The sequence below is a fragment of the Pelecanus crispus genome, chromosome 7 (genome assembly GCF_030463565.1).
Source record: "Pelecanus crispus isolate bPelCri1 chromosome 7, bPelCri1.pri, whole genome shotgun sequence".
Classification (NCBI taxonomy): Eukaryota; Metazoa; Chordata; class Aves; order Pelecaniformes; family Pelecanidae; genus Pelecanus; species Pelecanus crispus.
In genome coordinates this window covers 788,320-811,804 of record NC_134649.1, presented here as the reverse complement: position 1 = coordinate 811,804, position 23,485 = coordinate 788,320, and the positions used below count along the sequence as shown (strand labels likewise).

The 23,485-nt window shown below is 60.0% G+C and overlaps 1 protein-coding gene across 4 annotated transcripts in view; it reads left to right on the top strand.

The window, feature by feature from the left end:
* Positions 1-20,770, top strand: part of FRMD5 (FERM domain containing 5) — a 121,569-nt gene extending 100,799 nt beyond the window's left edge. For 2 of the 4 annotated variants that reach the window (XM_075714063.1, XM_075714062.1), the window contains 10 exons: positions 4,638-4,735; positions 6,609-6,732; positions 7,622-7,709; positions 10,098-10,186; positions 11,650-11,713; positions 12,428-12,519; positions 15,109-15,183; positions 15,914-15,982; positions 16,166-16,272; positions 20,184-20,770. In XM_075714063.1, coding sequence (XP_075570178.1) covers positions 4,638-4,735; positions 6,609-6,732; positions 7,622-7,709; positions 10,098-10,186; positions 11,650-11,713; positions 12,428-12,519; positions 15,109-15,183; positions 15,914-15,982; positions 16,166-16,272; positions 20,184-20,770 — 1,393 coding nt within the window. The remainder of the gene's footprint in view (positions 1-4,637; positions 4,736-6,608; positions 6,733-7,621; positions 7,710-10,097; positions 10,187-11,649; positions 11,714-12,427; positions 12,520-15,108; positions 15,184-15,913; positions 15,983-16,165; positions 16,273-20,183) is intronic. The other 2 variants (XM_075714065.1, XM_075714066.1) reach the window with 2 other exon arrangements.
* The last annotated feature ends 2,715 nt before the right edge of the window (positions 20,771-23,485 follow it).

Genomic DNA, 23,485 nt, shown 5'->3' with positions numbered 1-23,485 from the left:
GTCCCCGGGGGTCTGTCCTGCACTTGTCCCCGGCACGTGTCGGTGGTGGTACCGTCGGGGCCACGAGGCCCCTTGCCAGCTCTGCACCCAGGGTTTGCTTGGGACTTGCCGTCAGGGTGCTTTGGGTGAGTAGGGGACTGTCGCCTTTTGGGTAGCAGCTCCTGCTCGCCAGCCGTCCTCCAGTGTCACGCAGAGACCAGGGACAGCTCATGCAGGGACCTCTCCTCTTCCTCTTCCTCTTCCTCTTCCTCTCCCTCTCCCTCTCCCTCTCCTCTCCCTCTCCTCTCCTCTCCTCTCCTCTCCCTCTCCCTCTCCTCTCCCTCTCCCTCTCCTCTCCCCTCCTCTCCCTCTCCTCTCCTCTTCCTCTTCCTCTTCCTCTTCCTCTTCCTCTCCCTCTCCCTCTCCCTCTCCCTCTCCCTCTCCCTCTCCCTCTCCCTCTCCCTCTCCCTCTCCCTCTCCCTCTCCCTCTCCTCTCCTCTCCTCTCCTCTCCCTCTCCTCTCCCTCTCCCTCTCCTCTCCCTCTCCTCTCCCTCTCCTCTCCCTCTCCTCTCCCTCTCCTCTCCCTCTCCTCTCCTCTCCCTCTCCTCTCCTCTCCTCTCCTCTCCTCTCCTCTCCTCTCCCTCTCCTCTCCCTCTCCTCTCCTCTCCTCTCCTCTCCTCTCCTCTCCTCTCCTCTCCTCTCCTCTCCTCTCCTCTCCTCTCCTCTCCTCTCCCAACTCCAGAGATGGAGGCAGGTCAGCTGCCACTGGATCTCGCGCGGGGCCAGGTCTGCATCTACCCCCAGGCAGCTTCAGTTCCCCTTTATTCTCTGTTGCATTGCGGGGAAAAGTTGCTTCTCCTTAAGCACATCCAAGAACTTACAGTAAAAACCAGAGAGAAATAAATAGAATCATAGAATCCTAGAATCGTTTAGGTTGGAAAAGACCTTTAAGATCATCCAGTCCGACCATTAACTGCCAGGCTGCGCTTTGCCGTCCTGATTTTCAGACGATTTGGCTGGTTTTCCCTGGCTTCAAAGCAGGGGCTTGCTTGTACCTTAGAAAGTCGGTCGGCTCGCTCCTGGCACGTGGGCATCTGCGGACAGCTAAGAAAAGTATCGAATCAATTCAAAGGATCCAGAAGTGTTTTGGGGCTAAAAAGTGCTGGCTGCTGACCGCCCGGAGCTGGGCCACTGCGACGGGAGCCAGCTGATTCTCACAGCAAGCTCTCGGAGGGAAATGTTTCACTTTCCTTCTGCTTTTAGTTGTTTGCATGTGTCCTTATGTACAGTCCAGGCCAGGGAGAGGATCTGGAGAAGCGACGTGCAAAGAAATGACTGCAGAAAGGCTTTTTCTGACTATGCCCTGCATCTAGGTTTGCCGTGTTGAAAGGGTGCAAAACTTGTAGGGTGCCATCCGCCAAAACGCAGGTAAGGGCTCCAGACAACGCCAGTGAGCTGCATCTGTGAACAAAGGGTGTGGGGAAAAAGCCTTTATTTTGTGTGTGCAGCTGCAGTGCTCCCCTCTTCCTACCTGGGCTTCTACCTGTGATGTACCTTTGTCCGAGGCAGGAGATCCGCAGTCCTGGAGAAGGAAGCCCCTGCTTGCCTGTAAAACACAGGGGCAAAAGAAGCACAGGCTTGCCTTGATACCTTCAAAGCGGGCTGTCAGTGCCGTGCCGCGCTGCGGACAGTCAGCTGCCGCACGTTGCGGGACCCCCAGCGCCTCGGCCCCAGATGCCCTCCGTCGGCGGCAGACAGCGCTGGGCTGCCCGTTCTCCGTGCGCCCGGGGGACGATGCTCTGGCTGCCATTAAACGTTCCCCATGAATAGCTGGGGTCCGTGCTAAGCGCGTCAAAAATTAAGTAGGCTTACTGATAGAGCTAAATATATGCCAGGGTTTAATTCCTAGGATTTTCAGTGTATTTCTGCAGGCAGCTAATGAGAGAGGATATCTGGGCTTTTGCAGCCTGTTATGCAGCGTGTTTGGAATATACCTGGGCTCAGCTTTTCACTTCACCTTTGCATTAATAAACTCTGTATTTTCGCTGGGCAGATCAGTTAGAAGTAGAGGATGGCGAGGTGTTTCAAAAACTCTTCTGGAGTTTGGTTTCCCCATGATAATGTGCAAAACTAATGAAAGCTTTGCTTGTATTTCACAAAAGGACCCAAAAACCAGAACTAAGAAACCCCTTAAGATGTTGTTTGGAAGCCTGAGAAAGTTTCGGTTCTTGGGGTCTAACCGTAGAGGCGAGATGCGGATTAGGATGAAAGCGTTTGTAAAGAGCCCAGCGTGCGTTTGCCAGGCCTGTTTAAAAGCATCTTCATGTCCAGAATGCCAGTCTTTTTGCTGCTGCCAGGGCATGGTTATAATCAGCTTTCTTGGGTACAACTGATCTGTTTTTTTGTACAGGCACATTCTAGGCAACCCACAGAAGTGCCCAGGAATAGTTTCACACGGATACATCTCCTTGTTTTGCTTAAGAGGCATTTATTTAATTTGCAGATTTTATATTTACTCCCAGCAACTGCAACCTTGTGCAGCCATCGGGCCTTAATTTAAATGTGAAACGGCCAAAGACATCCATCTCTGAGTAATGACAGCTATTATGTGGGCATTAAGCTGCGCATACAATATGTTAATTGAATTTCTTTTCTTTAATCAGAGATTAGCAAACGTCTGCGGTTGTCAAGCACAGTAAGAATTGAAATGCAGGTCACAGATTTACCCTTGCGGAGGGTGGGAGCTGGACTCAAAGAGCGTCGGGGATGGAGCCAGCCCGGGAGCTCGCGGTCCAAGCTCAGAAATATTTCCCATCTTTAATGTCCTTTTCCAAGGCAGCCTCACCCCAGAGCCCAGCGCTGCCCCGGGAAACTCCCCTTCCCAGGGGATGCTTCCAAGGCATAGGCAAGGCTTTGGAAAACCTGTTTGGCACCTGCTGAACGTTTTTGTTTGTAAAACCAGCTCAGAGCTGCAGGCTTTCCCTGCTTAAAGGGAGCAGGGGTTTCCGTGGCGGGGTGCGCGAGCGGGCTGGCGGGGATTGGCAGGGTTAAACCCATTTGATTCTGCAGTTTTTTGCGAGGTCTGTGCTAGGTGCTGGGGAAGGGCTGGTGCAGCGAGGGTCTTGTGCTGGGCGAGGCTGCCGGCGGTGCTTGCCAGCCGAGCCCGGGGTCTGCAGCCAGGCTGGCCCCACCGGCTCCGCGCCGGCAGCAGCAGGGTTTGGCACCCTGGGCGCTGGAAGCCCTGGCCACCAACCGCTGAGATGGTGGGGAGCAGAGCACCTTGTTCTCCTGCCCTCGAATAACGCATTAGCCCGGCTTCGGGACTGCAGCCACCTCCGGCCCCTTTTGTGCCCTGCAGCTGATGTGAGTGTGGGGCTCTGCGGCTCAGCCGGGCTCAGGCTGTCGGGGGTCCAGGTCTGACGGACCCCCACGCGTCCCCCACGCGCCAGGACGAGCTCCCCGCGCGGGTGGGCTGCCCCCGCTTGCTGCCGTTCGGGGTGTGCCTGCGACTGCAGCTGAAACCTGGACTTAAAATTCACTTTCCCCTGGACCGAGTACACTTTAATATCTGGATTTCTCTTTAATATATTTTATCTGTGAAAATTAGTGGCTTATCTCATCATAAATACGGATTTGAGAAATGAAGCATGACTGAGATATTGCAGAGTGCAAGTCTGATTATTTAAACGCGTTTCTGAGCACTCCAATTTCCATTTTGCTCCTTCCCTCTGTGACTTATGTTTTACCATCAAAAGGTTTTCCCAAATGCATTGCCACATGACTCAGCCCAAGCTGTTACTTAGGTTTAAATTTATTCAAATATGTAATTTTCCAACATAGTTTATCTTTTCGCTGGGCTTTGGTGCGTGGAGGTAGAGATGGGTGAGCGCAAGAGGCAGCTCGCTCTAGCAGTTGCAGTGTTGAACACTGGCGAGCACGGAGGAGGGACGTGGGCGCGCACGCAGAGACCTGGGAGGATACAGAGAGTTGGGGAAGGAGAAAAAAAAAAAAAAAATGACGTTATGTGGAGGCTGAGCAGCCGGGCGAGGATGCAGGACTGGGAAGCGCAACAGCCGTCGTGGGCTCAGGACCACGAGACCCCCTTGGGAGCATCACCCCCGGGGCACCTCAGCCCCCCGTGACCTTGAGATGGGCTGGGGCCGTTGCAGCTGCGTTTGGGCACCGCTGCCCAAAACAGGGCGAAGCCTCGCAGGGGGCTCCGGGGGCTGGCAGGCGGAAGGGACCGGCACCTCCTTGCCTGTGAGTTTTCTCCTCTGTGCATTTTCCCGGTGGGAATGCTCACCCGAGTATCTCCCTGGCCGAGGGAGCTCTGTCGCTCTGCCAGCAGCTCTGCCCTGCTGCGAGCGGCCGGCGGTGCGTCGGTGGAGGCCGCCGTCAGCCCTCGAGGGTGGGCGCCGGGTCCCCGCGGGCTGGAGCGGGGCTGGGATGTGTGGTCTGAGCCCCAGCACCGGCCCTGGCCGGGGGAACTGCCCGGTAATTAGCACTCCTTCGCTCCTAGCAAGCCTAACGTCTTGTAAATGGGCTGCTCCGAGAGAAACGTTAGCGCGAGTGTCTCGTGGCAGATATCCCGTGTCTAAATTGCCTGTTTAGGTCATTTAAACTTTGCTTAATAAATGGACTATCTCTTCTGTCCTCAGGTATTTAGTCTTCCTGCAGATCAAAAGGGATCTGTACCACGGCCGTCTCCTCTGCAAGACTTCGGATGCTGCTTTGTTGGCCGCCTATATCCTTCAAGGTAATGCTTTTTGACAAGATAAATTTGCTTTTCATGCTAAGTACCGGTTACATTATTTCACTTACAACAGATCACTGCACCTAGAATACAAATGTCATCCCGCCAGCGCGGGGCTCGTGCTTCAAGACTCTGCTTGTGCCGTGCGGTGCTGGGCTGGAGCAGGGCGAGGATCGGTGCTGGGCTCTCAGCCGCAGCAGGAGCACCGCGCTGCCGTCTGCTCCCTGAGCTGTCCCGCCTGCCTTCGGGGCAGCGGTGTCCCCATGCGCATCCCCTCGGCTAATCCCGCCCGTGTCTCCTACTTCTGTGCCTGTCCCGAGGCAGCAGCCGCCCTGTGACAACGCATTCTCTTTCTGGGGCTCTGCACGGCCCGCGGCAGCTCTGGCAAGTGCCTGCAGCTTGCAGTTGCAAAGAGCTCCGGAGCTAACTGCAGTTTTGCTGATTGCTAGGACGGCCGAAGATGGCCTCGGGTAAGCTCATCGCTTGCCGCCGAGCGCCTCGGCAGAGAAAGTGCCTTTGTCAGCAAGCTGCAGAGGCGCTGGTGGAGTTCGGAGCAGGAGGTGGGGAAACTGCTGAAAACCTTCTGCCCGATCTGCCCTCCTGCCTGTTCTCCTGCCGGCATGGCTCTGCCTGCTCCTGCCTCCGCTGCCCGTGGCACTGGGAGCTCGGAGGTGCCCGGCATCTGCTCGGCGTCTGCTCGGCGTGCTGCAACACTCAGCGAGGGTCGTCGGGCTCTTTGGAAGAGCTGGGTGGCATTGGCGTGGTGGAAAAGCACGTTGCCGTGCCGTTAGCACTGCCGTGCCGGGCGTGCGGGTGGGCTTCCCCACCCAAGGGTGCTCGGCTTGGCGCCTTGCCGGGGCCCCTCGCTGCAGCCCCCCGCTGCCTGCGGTCGTGTCCCTGGGATGAGCCGGGGAGATGCGCCCCAGCAATCAAAAAAGACAAATTTCAGCTCCAAAGCGCTTCTGAGTTATTTCGCAGCGCTGGTGTGCTTCCCCCCTTTTAGTGTTTTAAGCAGGAAACGTAAAAATTAATGTAACGTCTCCATTTCGCTTAGGACCTGAGGCTGGGGGGAATTAAATCAGAGCAAGGTCCTTTCATCCCCAGTGGCAGGCGGCTGCCGGATTACTGTAAATCCTGGCAGGAGACACCGGCTACAGAGCCGTGCTACAGTGAAACACCAGTGGCGATCGCTGCCGGCTCCCACGGGGCGCTGGGAGCCGAGCTCCAAAATCGGGCTGTCTCGGGCGTTTCTGCACCCTGGTCTCAGTGCTGGCGGTCGGGGCCGCTGGGTTTGTCTTGAGGACAGACCTCCTGTCGCCGTGCTTGCAGCTTTCCCAGGCTTGGGGCAGGTTTTCCAGGCATGGGGTCAATCCCTGCCTGCAGCCATCGCAGGCAGCCCCCGCGTCCCGCTGCAGGGCAGAGCTGCTGTGATCCCCGTGATCACCCGGCAGCACCTTGCCGGGCTACGTAAAGAGGGGAAGGAGCTTTTCTCAATGTCGTTTTCCAGATTTCCAACTAATTATATTTTTTCGAGGCACAGTTGCATCCACTGGGTCAGCAGAATTCGCTCGCTGCCTTGTTCCCGGTGCCCCCGGGGTGCTCGTGGCCAACGGCCCCAGGGCTGCCCGGAGGTTCTTGGCAAATGGCTTGAGGAATTAATAAATTTGGGACAGTGACCAGCTGCTGGCAGGTGATTCCCAAGCAAACAGTGGAATTAATTGGAGGCAGTTAACGCCTTACAAATGCTCCTTCCTAATGGGAAGCAGGGCTGGGTTGGAGCAGCATTCCTGGGATGCTCTGAGCCCCAGCCCTGCGCCTGGTGCTGCCGGCATGGGGATGCACGCTGCTGCTCCTGACCCGTTCTGTCTCCCACCAGCTGAGATCGGGGACTACGACCCAGGGAAGCACCCAGAAGGCTACAGCTCCAAGTTCCAGTTCTTCCCCAAACACTCGGAGAAGCTGGAGAGGAAAATTGCGGAGATCCACAAGTCGGAGCTGAGGTATGGCCAGGGGCTTCGCTGAGCAGGAGCGTCGGCTGCTGTAGGGATTGCTGATGCTCGGCTGATTTTTGTCCCTGTTTGGGATTTTCAGTCGTGCCATGGGAGGAGCGCCCACCGCTCCGGTCTGTCAGATCCGGCTGGGAGCCAGTGGTGCTCTTGGCAGCGTTGGTGAAAAATAATGCAGAGCAGAGCAGGTCGTTTGGTGGCATAGAGGCATCACAACAAATCACCCTGCGAGAGGAGCTGCCGTGTCCCCCAAACCTCTGCTCGCTGAAAGGAAAACGTGATCGAGCGGCCAAGAAAAGCTGCAGAAAATGCAGACAAATAAAAAAATAAACCAGCAATGTGGCAAAATCAGCCCCAATCCCTCCTGCCCCAGGGAGGCCCGAGGGGTTTCTCCTGCTCCGGGCTGTTGGCACAGCCGGCCCAGCCTGGGGGATCCCTGGTCTTCCCCAGCGGGACGGGGACAGTGACCAACCCCCCGTCCCCCGCGGATCCCCTCCTGCCATCTCCCCTCACGCCTTCACCGGCAGAGCCGTGCTCTTAGGTGCTCTGCCCAGCGAACCCCCCTTTCCTCCAGCCCTGAAAAAAATGCCTGCGCTGCCTATAGGAAATTCAGCCCTAAATTTTGCAGATGCTCCTGAATTTTGGTCCTTTCTGGTGCTGCTGGTTCAGCATGCCTCCTGCTAGCTCAGGCTGGCAGGAGAAGAAGGGCTGGGTTTCAGTGCTGGTCTCCTGCTGCAGACTGATTGTGCTAACGCTTGTAACGGGAATATGCCATGACTGCTGCCTCTAGTTGTTCGCAGAAACCCTGTAACTGAGGTCTGACTTCCACGTTCATGTCTTCCATGGAATATTCTTTTTTTTTCGATTTTTTTCCCTCCTGTAGTGGGCAGACACCAGCTACTTCAGAGCTGAATTTTCTCAGGAAAGCCCAGACTCTGGAGACCTACGGGGTTGACCCACACCCTTGCAAGGTAAAACAGTTCTATGAACGCTATTCCTTGCGCTGGATTTCTCACTCCGGCCGGTTACGAGCTGCAGAGGTACCAGTGACTGGTCCCACGTGCAGCCGTTTGTCCCCCCAAAGCCGTGGGGCGTGCTGGAGCCAGGAGCCCTCGCCAGCCCCAAAGCCAGCCCCAAGTGGGTGTGTGCGCAGAGGGGAGCAGGGAGGGCGAGTACTCCGAAATCCTTCCAGAGGGTGTTTAGCGAAGCCGTAAGAAAGTGTTTTCACATGCAGACAGCTATAAAAGACAGTGGCCGACCATCTTCTGCTAAAGCATGCAATTTGGAGGCAGTAACAAGGTCAGTAATGTGTCTGAGAAACCAGCAAGCATTAATCTGCCAGGGACAGTCTATCGCTCTGCTCTTCCCTGGCCACTAATCCGGTTTTCTGTTTGAAATGCTTTTTATTGACTGTAGATGTCATTGCATTTGGCGCTCTCTGGTCCCTTATAGTCCCATCGCATGCAGATGGACGCGGGATGCAAAGCAGATGGAGAATTTTTCTCTAAGGGCAGTGCCTGCTCTATGGTCCCCCGGAGCTTTGAACTGAATTGTGCCACATAAATACACAACTGCAGTAAATATCCCGGCTGGGTGGGGGGTGCCCCATTTACTGGCACTCTGCGATTGCTGAAGAGGTTGCCAGGCTGGAGGAGCCGAATGACCGTGCCGGTTCAGCTCTCCTGCGTTGCCGGCTGGATGGGGTCGCGCTGCCCGGGGAGTGATGCTCGGCTCATCTGGCTCAGCGCCGGTGCTGGGCGGGGGGGGTCCATGCTGTGCTCTTATTTCCCTGTAGGGCCCTGTGCCCCATTTAGCATCCCCAGCCCCTATCGAGCCTCTGCACCCCCGGCATCCCCCACCTTTCCCTGCTCCCCAGCTCCCCCCTCCGCCCCGAGCAGGGGGAGCACGGCCCCACTCCTCCCATCCCAAAGCAGCAATTCCAAAACCGTGCAGCCTCCAGCCCGACACCCCGTTAATCTCCGTCCTGCCCCGCTCGCTGCCTGCGGCTGCATCAGCCGTAGCCAGGGCAGGACTGAGCGGGCTGGCGTCAGCGGTGTGCACGGGCGAGCGGGGCCCGCACCCGCCGGGAGGGTACGTCCCTCTGCCGGGATGCTGCTTCTGCCTTTCCTGAAGGTTTTCCCGGATTTGGGAAAGAGCCAAAGTGCTTTGGGCAGCCCAGGGCCTGAGCTGCAGCCAGGCTGGTTTCTGCAAAGGTGCACGGAAATCTTCTTTCTTCTGCAAGACCGGGCTGCTGCATCTCGGACACGATGAGTTTGGGGATTTTCGTCTTGGCCTTGTGCAGGGCAGTGGGTTGGGTTCAGGGCTCTCTGCTTTTGGCCATTCACCCTTGACAGATTAAGGCGGATTTTTGATCCAATCTGGATTTAAAAGCAATTTGTTCTCTGCTCAAATTCGGAAGATCTCATCACAACACGGGCTCCCTGCTGTCCCTCTAACCGAGATCCGGTGTCCGGGGGTGGAAAGCAAACAGCAGAGAAGACGCCTCACCTCTTGATTAAGCCAGGGAAGGGCACAGCTGGGAGCAGAGGGGGAGAGTTGCACCCCGGAGCTGGGGAGATCCGGGGCATGCCCCGTGCCACGCTTTCCCCTGAGAAAACATCGCAGACACCAAACATAAATCGCTCTTCTGTAACCGCCCCTGTAAAATTCCTGTCCTGCTTTTCCTGCCCAGTGCACCAGAAATCCTGAGCCTGGCATGCACCCTCCCTTCAGCTCAGCATCCTTCAACAGCTGTCTGAACATCTGCTGAATCAGTCAGGGCGAATCTAACAGTTACTGAGTGGCATTGTTTCATAATATTTTTAAAATTCAGCGTCTCTCTTGTTTTTTTCCGTGCTCACCAGTGCAGTTAATGATCACTTCCCTGGAGTCTGGATGTTATGATTAAGTTAAACTGCTGCCTTGCTCCGTACATGACGCTAATTATTGGTTTTAAATTGTCTCAATGCCGCCCAGCTGCACTGGCTGTGCAGGGTTCTGAGGGAGTCAAGTGTATCAGGTTTTTACCATTTTCTGGTTTAATTAATAGTGAGGGGTTGGTGGGGCCCTGCCTTCGCTGTTTATTCCTCACTAGCAGGCGGATGGGACCGCTGCGGCTGGGAGCTGTGTCGCGGTTTCTCATTAGTGCCGCCGGACCCGCTGCCCCGTTATTCGGCTGCGGGTTTTGCCGTGCGTGCAGGGTGCCGCGGCGCGGGTGAACCTGCCAGGAGCATCCCGCTGGCAGCGACGGCGTTGGCGGATTCTGCATCGCCACCGCCTTTAGGGCTGAGGGTCACCGGTGGCGTCTGAGCTTTGCTGGCTCCGCAGCATTGTGCTGAGCAACTGCTGTTTTCTTCCAGGATGTGTCGGGGAACGCGGCGTTTTTGGCCTTCACTCCCTTCGGTTTTGTTGTTCTGCAGGGAAACAAGAGAGTTCACTTCATCAAGTGGTGAGTTCCCAGCCCAGCGTCGCCCGCGGTGCCCCGCTCGCTTGGAGCCGCGCCGGCCGGCTCGCTTCTGCTCGCTGAGTCGCGAGATGCGCGGGGCGCCGCGGGGTGGGTGCCAGGAGCGCCCCAATCGCCCCGGGGCGTTTGGGGGATGCGTGGGTGAGCTCCTGCGGACGGGGTGCGTGGGCGATCCCAGCGCCGGGTGCCTTCCCCGGGCGCTCACACCGCAGCGGGGTCGGGGCGAGGTGCCCGTAAGGGGCGGTGCTGAGCGCACCCAGCGCCCATGCCTGAGCCGGGACGGGGTCCGAGCAGAGGACATGGAGGGGAGCGATGCTGCGGTAGCTGGAAAACCCGTCCGGTGCCCTGCACACGCTCGCACGAGTGAGCTCGCACGCCCGTGTCTCGGAAGCAGGGGGGGAGGCAGGTCCTCTTCGGGGTGCCGTGCGGTCGCTGCGCTGCCGGGGCTCCCGGAGACGGGGAGAGCGGTGCTGAGCACGGCCTGCGATGTGCGCTCAGGGTGTCACTTCTTGCTCTGTCCCGCCCTTGGAGGAGCGCAGGAGCCTGTTTGCCTCCGTTGCTGCGACTGTACCCTGTGCTGCTGGCTCTAATAGAATCATAGAATCACCGAATCGTTGAGGTTGGAAAAGCCCTTTAAGATCATCCAGTCCAACCATTAACCTACACTGCCAAGTCCACACTAAACCAATCAAGGGCAGACCAGACTAAACCATGTCCCCCAGTGCCACCTCTGCCCGTTTTTTGAACCCCTCCAGGGATGGGGACTCCCCCACCTCTCTGGGCAGCCTGTTCCAATGCTTGACCACCCTTTCTGTAAAGAAATTTTTCCTAATTTCCAACCTAAACCTCCCCTGGCGCAGCTTGAGCCCATTTCCTCTCATCCTAAGGACTTTTCTACCCTGGCCCCTAAATTTGTTGCCCCCAGACTTCTTATTTTGTACATTCACCGATATTAATGTGCGTCGTCTGCATGTTGCCGAGTCCCCCGAAAGCACCCCCCAGCCCCTCTGAACCTGGTTGCATTATTCTGCAAATAAGGGACAATTCCGAGGGGTCTTTGCTGCATCTCAGATTTTGGCCGGTGCGTCCCTCACGGCCGGCATTGCCACCCGGCCGGTGCCCGCGTGCCGAGGTCCCCGGTGACTCTGGGACACCCCGCTGACCCTCAGCTTCACCCCAGGGCATTCCCCTCTCCGGCTGCTGGTTTCTGAGCCAGGGCTCCTCTCACCGCCCCGTGGCACCTCCCGGGGACTGAAAACGGGGTCTTGGGGCTGCCCCGCTGCCGTCCCCAAAGCACCGGCTCACCCCAAAGCACCGGCTCACCCCAAAGCACCGGCTCATGACCTGCGGCTCCGCGCAAGCGCTTTGGCCGGGGCTGTGCCCGTGAGCCGGCCGGGCTGCGGGTGAGCTCCACGCAGCCTCTCACCTGCCCGTCCTTGTCCTTTCAGGAACGAGGTGACCAAAATGAAATTCGAAGGGAAGACTTTCTATTTGTACGTAAGTCAGAAAGAGGTGAGTGCTTTCCCGTCCCGTGGGACTTCCCGAGCGCAGCGGCGGTCGTTGCTTCAGCAGGTTCGCTGTGCACTTGGCGGGCTGCAGCCTGCAGCGGCGTCGCACTGTGACTGCAGTGCAGGGACGCGGGCACGGCGGCAGGGGCTGCAGCTCAGCGGCAGCGCTGGGGTCACCTCCCTGCTCCCGCTGGCACCTTGCCCGGGGCGTTAGAGCCTGCGGACGCCGGGTTAGCGCCGGGCTGTGCCGAGGTGAGGGCTCTGCCTTCAGCGGCAGCCCGGGACCTCCCGACGCTTCTCGCCGTGCTCGCCCGCCACAGCCACATGTTGCGTTTGGGATTATTGCGGTTCTTCATCACCGCCATCCCGCTCGGTCAGCCCTGGTTACCTCTGGCTGAAAATGGCTCCCACATAAGCCATCAGCATGAGTTTTTTTAAAAATAGATTTCTGGACATTCAAAAAGGCAGGTAAGCTGGAGGTGGGCGGCGGGTCAGGGACGTGCACGTCTGCCCATCCCTCATGCGAGGCGCCGTGCCGCGGTGTCGGCCGGTGCTCCAACATCTCCCTGCGTCGCGAGCATCTCTGGAGGAGGATCTGCCCCGTGTCAGCGCTGCTCCCCAGCTCCGGCTGCTCTGGCCTCCGTCCGCATTCCCGACGTGCTGCCTGGTGGGCACCACTCACTTGTTCCCCTACCGACTCCTTGTCTTTCTCCTTTAGGAAAAGAAAATTGTTCTCACATATTTTGCCCCAACACCAGAAGCCTGCAAGCACCTCTGGAAGTGTGGGATAGAAAACCAGGCTTTCTACAAGTAAGTGCCGGGCCACCCTGGCATGCGTGGCCGTGTGTGCTGCATCCCCTGTGCCCGAGGGCTCCATCCAGGCACCGGGGCTCGGGCACCGGCTGGCACTGGCTGTGTGGCACCCCGGTCCCTGTGGCACCCCAATCCCTGTGGCACCCCGGTCCCCGTGGCACCCCAATCCCCGTGGCACCCCAATCCCCATGGCACCCCAATCCCCGTGGCACCCCGGTCCCCATGGCACCCTGGTTCCCGTAGCAACCCAATCCCCGTGGCACCTCGGTCCCCATGGCACCCTGGTCCCAGTGGCACCTTGGTCCCCATGGCACCCCGGTCCCTGTAGCACCCCAGTCTCTGTGGCACCCTGGTCCCAGTGGCACCCTGGTCCCCATCACAGCCCAGTCCCTGTAGCACCCCAATCCCCATGGCACCCTGGTCCCCATAGCACCCCAATCCCCGTGGCACCCTGGTCCCCGTGGCACCCTGGTCCCAGTGGCACCCTGGTCCCAGTGGCACCTTGATCACCATCACAGCCCAGTCCCTGTAGCACCCCAATCCCCATGGCACCCCGGTCCCAGTGGCACCCCAATCCCCGTGGTACCCCAATCCCCGTGGCACCCCGGTCCCCATGGCATCCTGGTCCCAGTAGTACCTTGGTCCCCATGGCACCCCGGTCCCCGTGGCACCCCAGTCCTGGTGGCCCCAGCAGAGTCACCAGTCACCAAAAGCACCGGTGCACCCGGGCTGGGGGCTCTGCCCCGTGGGGTGTCGTCCCGTCCCGTCCCCCCCCCGCTATGCTCATCCCTCTGCAGCAAACCCTTAATCAGGAGATTAAAACTAATTGTTTGGAGATTAAGCCTTCAATGCTGAGCCACTGGCGCATGTCCTGTCCGCAACAGCAGATGTGTTTTAGCATTTTCCCTGTTAATGGCAGCTTGTTTGGAGCCGGCCCGCACGTGCGGATGCTCAGGCGCTGGGAGCAGCCGGTGTGGGAGGCAGCAGGGGCAGATGCCAGCAAAACTTGGAATATTTTCTGACCCAATATTCAAGGGTAGATTTTCAAAACGGCTTCGCAGGGTCTGTTTGTGCTGAATCCGGCGCTAAAATCCCCACTGAAGTTGAGCCCGTGCTCCGGGGTGCTTTAGAAAAGCCTGCCTTTTAATGGGGAAAGCTCAAAAACTTTCAGAAATAATCTGCTTCTAAGCTCTTTGGGGACAAGTTAATTATTCATGTGAAACATTCAAGGGGCTGGGGAGGCGACGTGCAGTCTGGGCTGCAGCTGCGAGCCTGGGCAGTTGGGGACGGTGGCTCGAGGGGCCATTCCTGCGGCTGCCTGGCTTCGGGGTCCTCAGGCTGGGCGTCTGACCGGGGCGGTGGGAGCCTCTGCCCGGGGAGAGCGGGGAAGGCGTTGTCCTTCCCCAGGAGCTCTGGGCTCCCTGCTCTGTGGCACTCGAGGCACCTTTTCTGCCCCTGGTTTGGTTAATTGGGCTGTCACACAGAAAGGGAGAGGTCGGGGGCTGAACTGTCTGCCCAAAAAACAGGGAGGTGCCAGGTGGAACGGTTTGGTTTTACCATCCTGCTCATGTTGTGCTTAAAAATAGCCTGCTCTGTGCTTTGTAATGAGTTTTATTTTAATCAGCAAGATGCGAGATAAAGCGTGTGATGTATTCTCTTTGGGAATACTGCAATCAGCAGCTGCAATCAGCAGGTTTCATTTCTCATTATATTAACATGAAATGAAATTGCAATATTGCTTTACAAATCTTTTTATGATTAATCATGTCAGTAAATTACCGCTGCATTATGCAGCCAGTGGAGTGGACCGTGGGCTCGGCCGTGATGCTGCTGGGCTGCTCCCGGGGCGAGGGACCGGCTCCCCGGGGGTGAGGAGGATTTCAGACTGTCCTTCCCGGCGGTTTTACCCACCGCTGGCCGGACTGACCCCAGCGAGTGCCAGCCTGCCTGCGACGGGCCGATTGCCAGCCCCCTGCGATGCAGAGGTCGTGGAGAGGGTTTTAGCCCGCCGGAGAGCTTCAGCCCTGCGCAGCTCCCATGCGCAGGCACTCGCTGGTGGCCCCCGGGGACCCGGTACGAGCCGCGGTACGAGCCACGGTACGAGCCCCCCGTCAGCCGCTCGGGAAGCCGCTGGCAGCGGGTCTGCCTGGGAGCCCGGGCACCGGCTGGGCAATGCTCCCGCTGCCGGCAGGGCCGCGCGGTGCTGGCCGAGAGGGCCGTGGGGCGATGCCGTGACGGTCCAGCTGCTCGCGTCCTGCCAGCCAGCGTCGCCCCTCCGCTGCCGGCGGCTTGTTTTGTTCCTGGTGGTGTTTCGCATCTCCGGGGCTTTGCTCTTGTCGTTCGGCCTCGCTGGCGTTTGCCAGCGGCACGCGGCTCCCTCCCCCTGATGCCGGGGGTCGGTCTGGCGGGGACGGTGCCGTAAGGGCGGCAGCAGAGCAAGCGGTCCTCGGCACCGGCGTGGTGCGTTGGAAACAAAACCGGGCGAAGGCTTTGCCGTGAAGTGGTGGCGGGGGCCGTACCCTGCCCGGGGGCTCAGCGCCTGGCTGGCGACGCAGGGCGCTCACGCAGCTCTTGGTGCTGTTGCAGGTTGGAGAAGTCGAGCCAGGTCCGGACGGTGTCCAGCAGCAACTTGTTCTTCAAGGGAAGCCGGTTCCGGTACAGGTAAATAACGACAGCTCTGTTTTCGGATGCTCCCTTGGGTGTGCTGTGGGGAGCAGCCGAGGGCTGCGGTGGTCTGAGGACTCGCTAAGGGTCCTCCTCTCGCCGGAGGTCCTGCCATGGCAGCGCTGCCGCCTCGCCGAGGCCGTCACCGCTTCTTTCTCTGTTTCACAGCTGGCATCCCTCCCTCCAGCCCCAGAACGGCAGATTTTTGGAGGGACAGGAGTGGAGGAGAGAGAGGGCAGGGGGCTTTGGGGGTTGGTTTTTGAGAACGACGAGTGAAATGAACCACTGCAATTCCTAAATTCCTGGGGGGTGTTGCTGCTCCCTGGCCCTGGCCCTGGGACCTCGTATCTCTGCAGGATGAGAGACCCCAGCGCATCCCCAGCTGCGAGGTTCACGATGCCGGCACCCTCCGTGCTGGCACGGGAGGGCCCCGGTGCCCATGGTGTGTGCCCCCTCCGCAGAGGGGAGGTGACCCCACGGCGTCCAGCAGCTCGTGCCAGGAGAAGCAGCAAAACCTGGTGGCAGAGGCATCAGCCCAGCCTTTCCTTGCTCTTCCCATCACCCTTGTTTCTAGCAAATATTTCTGCTTTCCCCTGGAGCCGTGGAGCAGCGGCCCGTGTGGGGAGGGGGCCAGGCCATGCCGGGGCGCGGGGTGCCACGGGGTCGCTCGTGGCTTGCCGGTGCATCGGTCACATCCTGACGGCTGCTGTTCTTCAACTGCCTGCAGTGGCCGCGTTGCAAAGGAGGTGATGGAGTCCAGCGCCAAGATCAAGAGGGAGCCTCCCGAGATTCACCGGTAAGAGCCCGGCAGCAGCGGCGCAGCGCGGTGCAGCCCGCGGGGCCGGGGCCTCCCAGGGTTTCGGTGCCTGGCTCCCTGGGGCGGCGAAAGGAGCCGCAGGGCCGAAGCGGGAGATCCGCCGCGTGCCTGGTGCTCGGGCACCGGCCGGGGCTCTGACGCCGTCCCCGTTCTCGTCCCCAGGGCAGGGCTGGTGCCGAGCCGGAGCTGCCCCTCCATCACCCACGGCCCCCGGCTGAGCAGCGTGCCCCGCACCCGCAGGAGAGCCGTGCACATCTCCATCATGGAAGGTAGGGCACGGGGTGGCTCTCCCTGCCGCTGCCGGGGCTCGGGAGCCGGGGCAGCCCCGGGGACACGCACACGGGTGCACACACACACACATATGCAACACACGCACGCAAAAAGAAAGGCAGACACACACACACACACACACACACACACATCCAGCTGATTTTTGTAGCCCCTGATGCTGATGTGGGGACGCCGGGGCAGGGAAGGTCCCTGACGTGTCCCAGGTTACGGCAAGGCTTGCGGCGGCACCAGGTGCTCTTGCAGCTCGGGGCAAGCTTGGCATCGGCGGCTGAGCCCAGGCAAAGTGGAGGGCTGGTTGTGGGACGGAAGCATCCAGTGCAGAAGCAAAGCAGAGGAGAATTTCTCAGCAACGTTCATGTAGATTGAACTGGAAATTCGGCAAAAGGCTCCAGGTTGCCCTGAGAGCGCTGACCCAGGGGAGCCCTGCTGTGGAGTTGCCCTGGCAGCCCCATCCCGCGCGTGCCGGCCTGGCTCCGCTCTTCCACACGCGGCCCTGGTTTGAAAGCAAAGTGAACCTGCCCAGAGAGATATGCCGGCACCCGGCGGGGCCCCGGCAGAGCAGGGCGTTACGGAGAGCCGCAGGGCCGGGCTCTGACCGTGCACGGGGACGAGCTGGTCTGCAAAAGAACGTGTCACCCACCTGGGAGCGGCTCCTGGCCGGCTGATGGCCACCGCCGACGGCTTGCCAGTCTGCCAGGCTGGATCGCTGTGCCGCCGGCACTGGGACCAGCCCTGGAGCTGCCCCGCGGGGCTGGGGACAATGCCGGGGGCTGCAGCTGTGCCGCTGGCGGTGGCTGTGGTACCCGCCGGTGACAGCAGTGCCCGACTCCCGGTGACGCTGGGGTGATGGAGAGCAGCGAGTGTCGGTGCTGCTGGCGTGTGCTGGGGCCGTGAGATGACGCACAGAAGTTTGGAAATCTGGGAGGTGGACGAGGGAGCAGGGACGGCAGGGAGCGTGGGGCGAGGGGGTGGGTGCACCCCACGGCTGTGCCCTGCTCCCGGACGGGCCGCGGGGCCAGCCCCTGCCCCGGCACAGCCACGCCGACCCTGCTGCTCCGGCTGCGGGCAGGGACAGGGTGCAGAAACGCTGCCAGCCCAAAGGGGCAGGTCCCTCGGAGCAGGAGAGGGATTTCTGACCATGGAGGGAGCCCAGGGCTGACGTCTCTGCTGATTTTTGGGGCGGGAGCGTGCCTGGCACCTGCGGCAGCCCTGCAGACGGGGTCACCTCTGCTGCCCTGCTAAATGTGAGCACCGCTCCCCCGCCTCCCGTGCGTGCCGTTGCGAAGCGGCAAGAGCATTACATAGCCTCCCACAATAAATTACCCCGAGCTGGCCCCGGCTCCCAGCACCAGCCCTGCCCCGGCAGCTCGTGCCCTGCCGGCAGCTGCTTTTCTTCGCTCTCACTTCATCTCGGTCCCGTAGAAATGCGGGAGCCCAAAATAGCCCTGGCCCCGGGGCCGGCATAGCACCAGCCCCGCTTGCGTCAGCCGTGCCGGCGGGCGAGCGGCCGTCCCCGTGCCCCCTCGCAGTCCCCGCGGGAGCCCCGTGCCGCTGGCCAGGCCCGTGCCGCCATGGTGAAGTGCCTGGTAAAGATTAAAACCAAAGTCAGCGTCCACCTGCGGCTCATCAACCACTGCTGCCGGGAGGTGAGGGTCCGGGTGCTGGCCCTGGGGCCGCGGCTACTGGCCCGGGTTGTGGGGGCTTTGCCGCTCCTCCCGGCTCTCCCCGGCCTCGGCCACGATGCTCCGTACGGCCCCGAGGATGCACCCGCGCCAGGTAACGCTGCACCGCCGGGCTGCGCGGGGTCTGGGCCCTTCTTCTGCAGGAGGGTCCCTGGGGGTCCCCGCGGGCTCCCCACGACTGCGGCCCTGGGGGGATGCGGGACACGCGCGTGGGGAGCGGGCTGGGGTCTCCCGTGCTGGCTGGGCCCTGGGGTGTTGTTCCCACAAAGCAGCTCTGGTTTTGGGGCTGGGCCCCACTTTCCCCAGATTCTCTAGCTTTTTACATCAGGCTCATGCAGCAAGTGGGTGGCAGGATGGGTCGGGTTTTTGGGGGGGGGGACACCGGCATGGCTCTCACCACAGCGATGAGCGGGGGATCCCCCATCGGCTGCCCTCCCTGGGAGCCGAGCTGCTGCCCGCTCCGGTGGGTGCCCACCCTGGCCGGGACACAGCGGGTGCAGCGAGGGGACGTTCAGCTGGGCTATGTGACACCCCAGCAGACATAGCTGTCGGGGTGAGACCATGTTTATTCCTCCGCTGGGCTTATCGCCTGAGCTGCTCAGCGCCCGCAGCCGCACTCGCGTTAAGCCGAGCCGATCCGGAGGCATCCAGGGAGTGTTTACAAGCAAGAGGTTGCAAAGCCCTGGGGAATGCAGGCAGGACGGGCTCCGGGCTCTACGCTTCACCCGTTGGCAGCATGCAGGGCCAGGGCACCCGGTGACACCGTGCCCACCTGGGGAAATGCCGTAGCCGGCTGCGGGGTGGCACTGGGGACCCCCTGGTCCTGGCCACCACCACCCCCAGACACCTTTGTGAGGCACAGGATAGTGCCGTGGCTGCACCTCCTACCCCCCATCGCCTGCCGCTCCTGCTGTGAAAACTGCAAGAAACAATTCCTGCACTTGTGGGGTTTCTTGGGATTTGGGGGGAGGAGAGGGAGCTGCCCTCGTCCCGCCCGCCGCACGCAGCCCGGCTGTAACTCTAGCTCAACACGTACGCGGCTGGGCGGGCTGGCACGCAGCTCGTCATGCGACTTGTTTGTGTGTGTGTGTGCGCATGAGGGGGTGTAAAACATTTTTTTTTTTTTTTTTTTTTTTAAGTAGTGAGTCAATAGAAATCAGAGCTGTTAGTGACTCCGCTCTGGCTTGCAGTCCCCGAGCATCCTGCTCTGCGGGGGAAGCTCCCGCGCATGATGGGGCTGCGGCTCCCGGGCATCTCCTGCCCTTAGACCAGGTCGTCCTTGAAGTCAGCACCGCAGGGCGGGCGGGCAGAGGTCCCAGGGCTCCCACAGCAGGGTCGGCCACGCTGCCCGCATGCGGCTGCGGCTTGGCTGGGACCCTACCGTGCCTCCTCGGGGTGCAGGGGTTTGGTGCGGGAGGGCTGTGCCGGCCAGGAGGTAAATCCGTAAGGAGGTAAAGCCATAATCCGTAAGTAAATCCTTACTACGTAAGCATCGCCCCATGGGCTGCAGCAGGCTCAGCCGTCTCCAGCGGTGCCGCGGGGCGAGCTCATCCCTGGTCCCTGGCTCAGGGCCGGCACGGCCCCACAGCCGCCCCAGCACGGACCCCTTTCTGCCCCGCAGACCCCACCCCTGCACCCCGCAGCGCTGCTGCGGCCGCGTTTCCCGGCTCATCCCCGCCGCGTCTCGGCGGTGTGGGCAGCCTGCCCGCGGCGTCGCCTGCTCCCGGGCCGGGCTTGGTGTTGCCGACGGCAGCGGGGCCTCAAGCACGCTGCGGGCAGCTGCCGGCGGGGGCTGTCCCCTCAGAGCGGCGACGGCGCGCGGAGGTGTTTGCGATCGCCTGACGACAGGCCCAGGGCCCTGCCCGCGGTCCCGAGGGACAGCCGGCGGCTGCCGGTGCCGGGGACAGGTCACGCGGGTGTCGGGGCATCGTCGCCGCCGCAGTCACGAGCTGCAGCGAAGGGGCTGCTCTGGGCTCCGGCCGCACCACAGCTGCCGGCCCCCGGGGACCAAAAATGACAACAAAAAGCAGCCAGCAGCAGCGCGGGCTGTTTCGGGAGCCCGGACAGGGGCCAGGGCCGCGCCTGGTCCCCGTGGGGGACGCCGGGCTGGGGGCAGCACCGAGCCAGGGGGGTTTCCAGCAGCGGGAGGGTCCCCCGGTTCTGCGCCACTGACCGTCCCCCTTTCTCCCCCTCCCGCTGCCCCCCAGGCCTGGAGTCTCTGCGTGACAGCGCCCACTCGACCCCGGTGCGCTCGGCCTCCCACGGCGACGCCTTCGCAGCCCCCGGCCGGAGCGGCCGCGCCGAGAGCAGCGAGCGGGTGGCCGTCATCGCCGACGAGAACTACAGCCCGGCGGACAGCGTGCTGCCCACGCCGGTGGCCGAGCACAGCCTGGAGCTGATGCTGCTCTCGCGGCAGGCGAACGGGGCCCCGTGCAGCATCGAGGAGGAGAAGGAGTCGGAGGCCGGCACGCCGGCGGCGGCCGAGGCGGAGGAGGCGGGCGGCGAGCTGCGGGCCCTGTGCCCGGGCGCCGGCGGCCTGGGGGCGGCGCAGGCCGAACAGGTGAATAAGTTTGTTCTAAGTGTCCTGCGTTTGCTCCTTGTGACAGTTGGACTCCTCTTTGTTTTGCTCCTCCTCCTGATCGTCCTTACCGAGTCCGACCTTGACACTGCCTTTTTCCGTGATATCCGCCAGACCCCCGAGTTCGAGCAGTTCCATTACCAATACTTTTGTCCCCTCAGGCGATGGTTTGCCTGCAAAGTCCGCGCCGTGGTAAGCCTGCTCATTGACACCTGAAGGCAGGAGTCGGCACCTAACTAGCCGGGGGCCCGGGGAGAGACCTGCCGCCGTCCCGGGCACGCGGGACCCGCCGGCGCGCCTTCGGCACACACACTAATCCTCCCTTCCCGACCCAGAGCACGGCGCGGCCGAGGAGGCTTTCGGGGAGGAAGAGGGGGGTGGGCGAGCCCCCGGGGCCTCCTCCTCCTTGCGCTCAGCCGCGCTGCTCCCGCCCCCGGAGCCCGCGCAACACTTCACCGTTCTGACTCGCACAGACGCGCGTACGACTTCGGGAGCACCGAGCAAAGAGAGGAATTGATTTCACTGTTGCCACCCCCATCATTGTACGAGCATCAGCCGGGAGGCTGGCGATGCTGTATTATGCAGGAGCTTTAGCAATGGTGCTACTGAGTATTAATTTAAACACTCGTGTACTGTTACATTATTAAATCCGCCACTGTGCACGCCGCCACCTTCCAAGTCCCGCTTTGCAGAAATCCCTCCCCGCTAACCGGAGTCTCCTACGCGGCGACGCGCGGCGCGACGCTTTCGGGGGACGCCCCGGTTCCCCCCGCTCCCAGGCGGGTGCGCGAGCCGGCTCCCCGCGGCCAGCATCGCCCGGCGAAGGGGAGCCCTTGCCCCGTGGCCAGCATCGCCCGGCGAAGGGGAGCCCCCGCCCCGCGGCCAGCATCGCCCGGCGAAGGGGAGCCCCCGCCCCGCGGCCAGCATCGCCCGGCGAAGGGGAGCCCTCGCCCCGCGCTCAGCCGCAGCCTTCCGTCGCTTTTTCTAAAGCCTTGAAGCATCGGTGCTCCCGAGGGCAGGGAGAGCACGCCAGGCGCTCTTGGCCAAGCCTGGGCGCGTAGCCGGTAGTGAGCGTGTCGGATTTATTAGGAAGACCTTTAGCCTCCGAAAGTTGTACCTGTTTTGTAAAAAAAAAAAAAAAAAAAAAAAAAAAAAAGACAAGACTGTTTCAAGGTCTATTTTAACAACAAAATGCTATTTTGTTATCAAATCTAATCAAGTCTTTTTTTTACTTTACGGATTGGGGGACCGTGGTGCGCTGTACCAAGTGGTTCACGCTTGAGCAAACGGTTTAAGAGTAAACGCTTTTGTAGCCTGGAAGCCTAACACCAGATTAACCCGCCGCTAGCTTTGGAATAGAGAAAGGAGCTCTATGGCATGACTTTTCTGAAGCTGAAACGGACGGCATTACGGGAGCGGAGGTGACCCTGACCAAGCCAGCAGACAGCCATTAGATCTAGCTGTTCTTAAGCAAAAATCAATCAGAGCAACCCATCGTACTTGTGACACAACCACCGGGCCCGTCAGTTACCTGGGAAGCAGCCGTCTCTTTACACAGGGAGCAATAAAAGCCAGTTCTGTTAAGTTTTGGCTGAGGTGTCGGACACACTTAACAAAACAGGTGAAAACAGGTGAGCAAGTTTTCTTTCATCTCAGGGAGAGATTTTTTTTTTTTTTTTTTTTTTTTCTTTCCCCGTAAGCTGGGGCCATAGCTGCAGTTTTAAAAAGCCCCGTTCCCGTGTTCTTGTCGCTGAGCATCCTGCCATCCATCGCCGAGGCCGCCCCTGCCCGCTCCGCCGGCACCTGGCGAAGGAGCATGCCGCTGGCGTCGCACGCCGAGGCGCCCGGCCTCGGCTCGCTCGTCACTGCAATAACGAGCGCGGCCCCGGCTCCCTGCTCTGTCGGGGGGTGGGACACACAGACCTCAGCCGAGCACGCAGCCGCGGCACGAGGCGGGCTTCGCGCACAGCCCCTCGCTCCTGCGCAGGCAGGAGCCCTCACGACAGCAGACGGAGGAGCGATTTTTTTTTTCTTTTTTAACATGATACCCTGTTTTATGCAACATAGCGAGATTAACTCTTAGTGTAGTGTTCCTACCTCAGTCCGTAGTTAATGGTGTTTCTACGCAGTGCGTGATAGTCCCGAACCTGACGTGTTTTCACCCCGGGTTAGCGATGCGGCGTTCCGCCTCGCTGCTCCGTATCGCCTGGTGTCGTGACAGCACAGCCCCGTCCGCCCGCGAGCCGTCGTCCTTCCAGCCAGCGCGCAGCCGCCGAGCCCCCGCCTGGGAAACCTTCGCCATCGGCTTACTCTAGAATAGCGATAAATGCCAGCCCTAGTTTACCTCTGCAGTTTTCACCCAGCGTTTTACTGCAAAAACCACGAGAACTGGTGATTTTTTGCCATTGTATGTTTTTCCTGTACGTTCCCATATTATGTCTTGTGTTTGGCTACCTGTTAGTTTTACCCGTCTTTATATTAAAATGTTGTTTCCATAGATTCTTATATCAGAAAAAAAAAAAAAAAAATTCTCGTAATAGCGTACTGCATCTTTAAGCAGTAGACGGTAAAATACCTGAAAATGTGAATTTCTTAGTTTTAATAAAAAAAAAAAACCCAACCTAGAAATTAACCTTTCATGTGCCAAATACTGTAAGTTACATTTTTTTCCTTCAAAAATGTACCTTTTTCTACATACCCAGTATCTTAGTTAGCATAAAATCATTGGTGCCATGAAAAGTATTTTTAAATTTAAATAAATATTTAAATACCATGAAAACCAGAGTCGGTACGAGATTTGTTCGGTATTTATGGTGTCAGTACCGAGTTCTTTTACTTGAGTAAAAACTCGGCTCCAAACCTGTGAGGAATTTGGCCTTTTCGCCGCCCCGTGCACCAAAGTTACCGGAAAGCTCCAGGCAGCACGAGCAG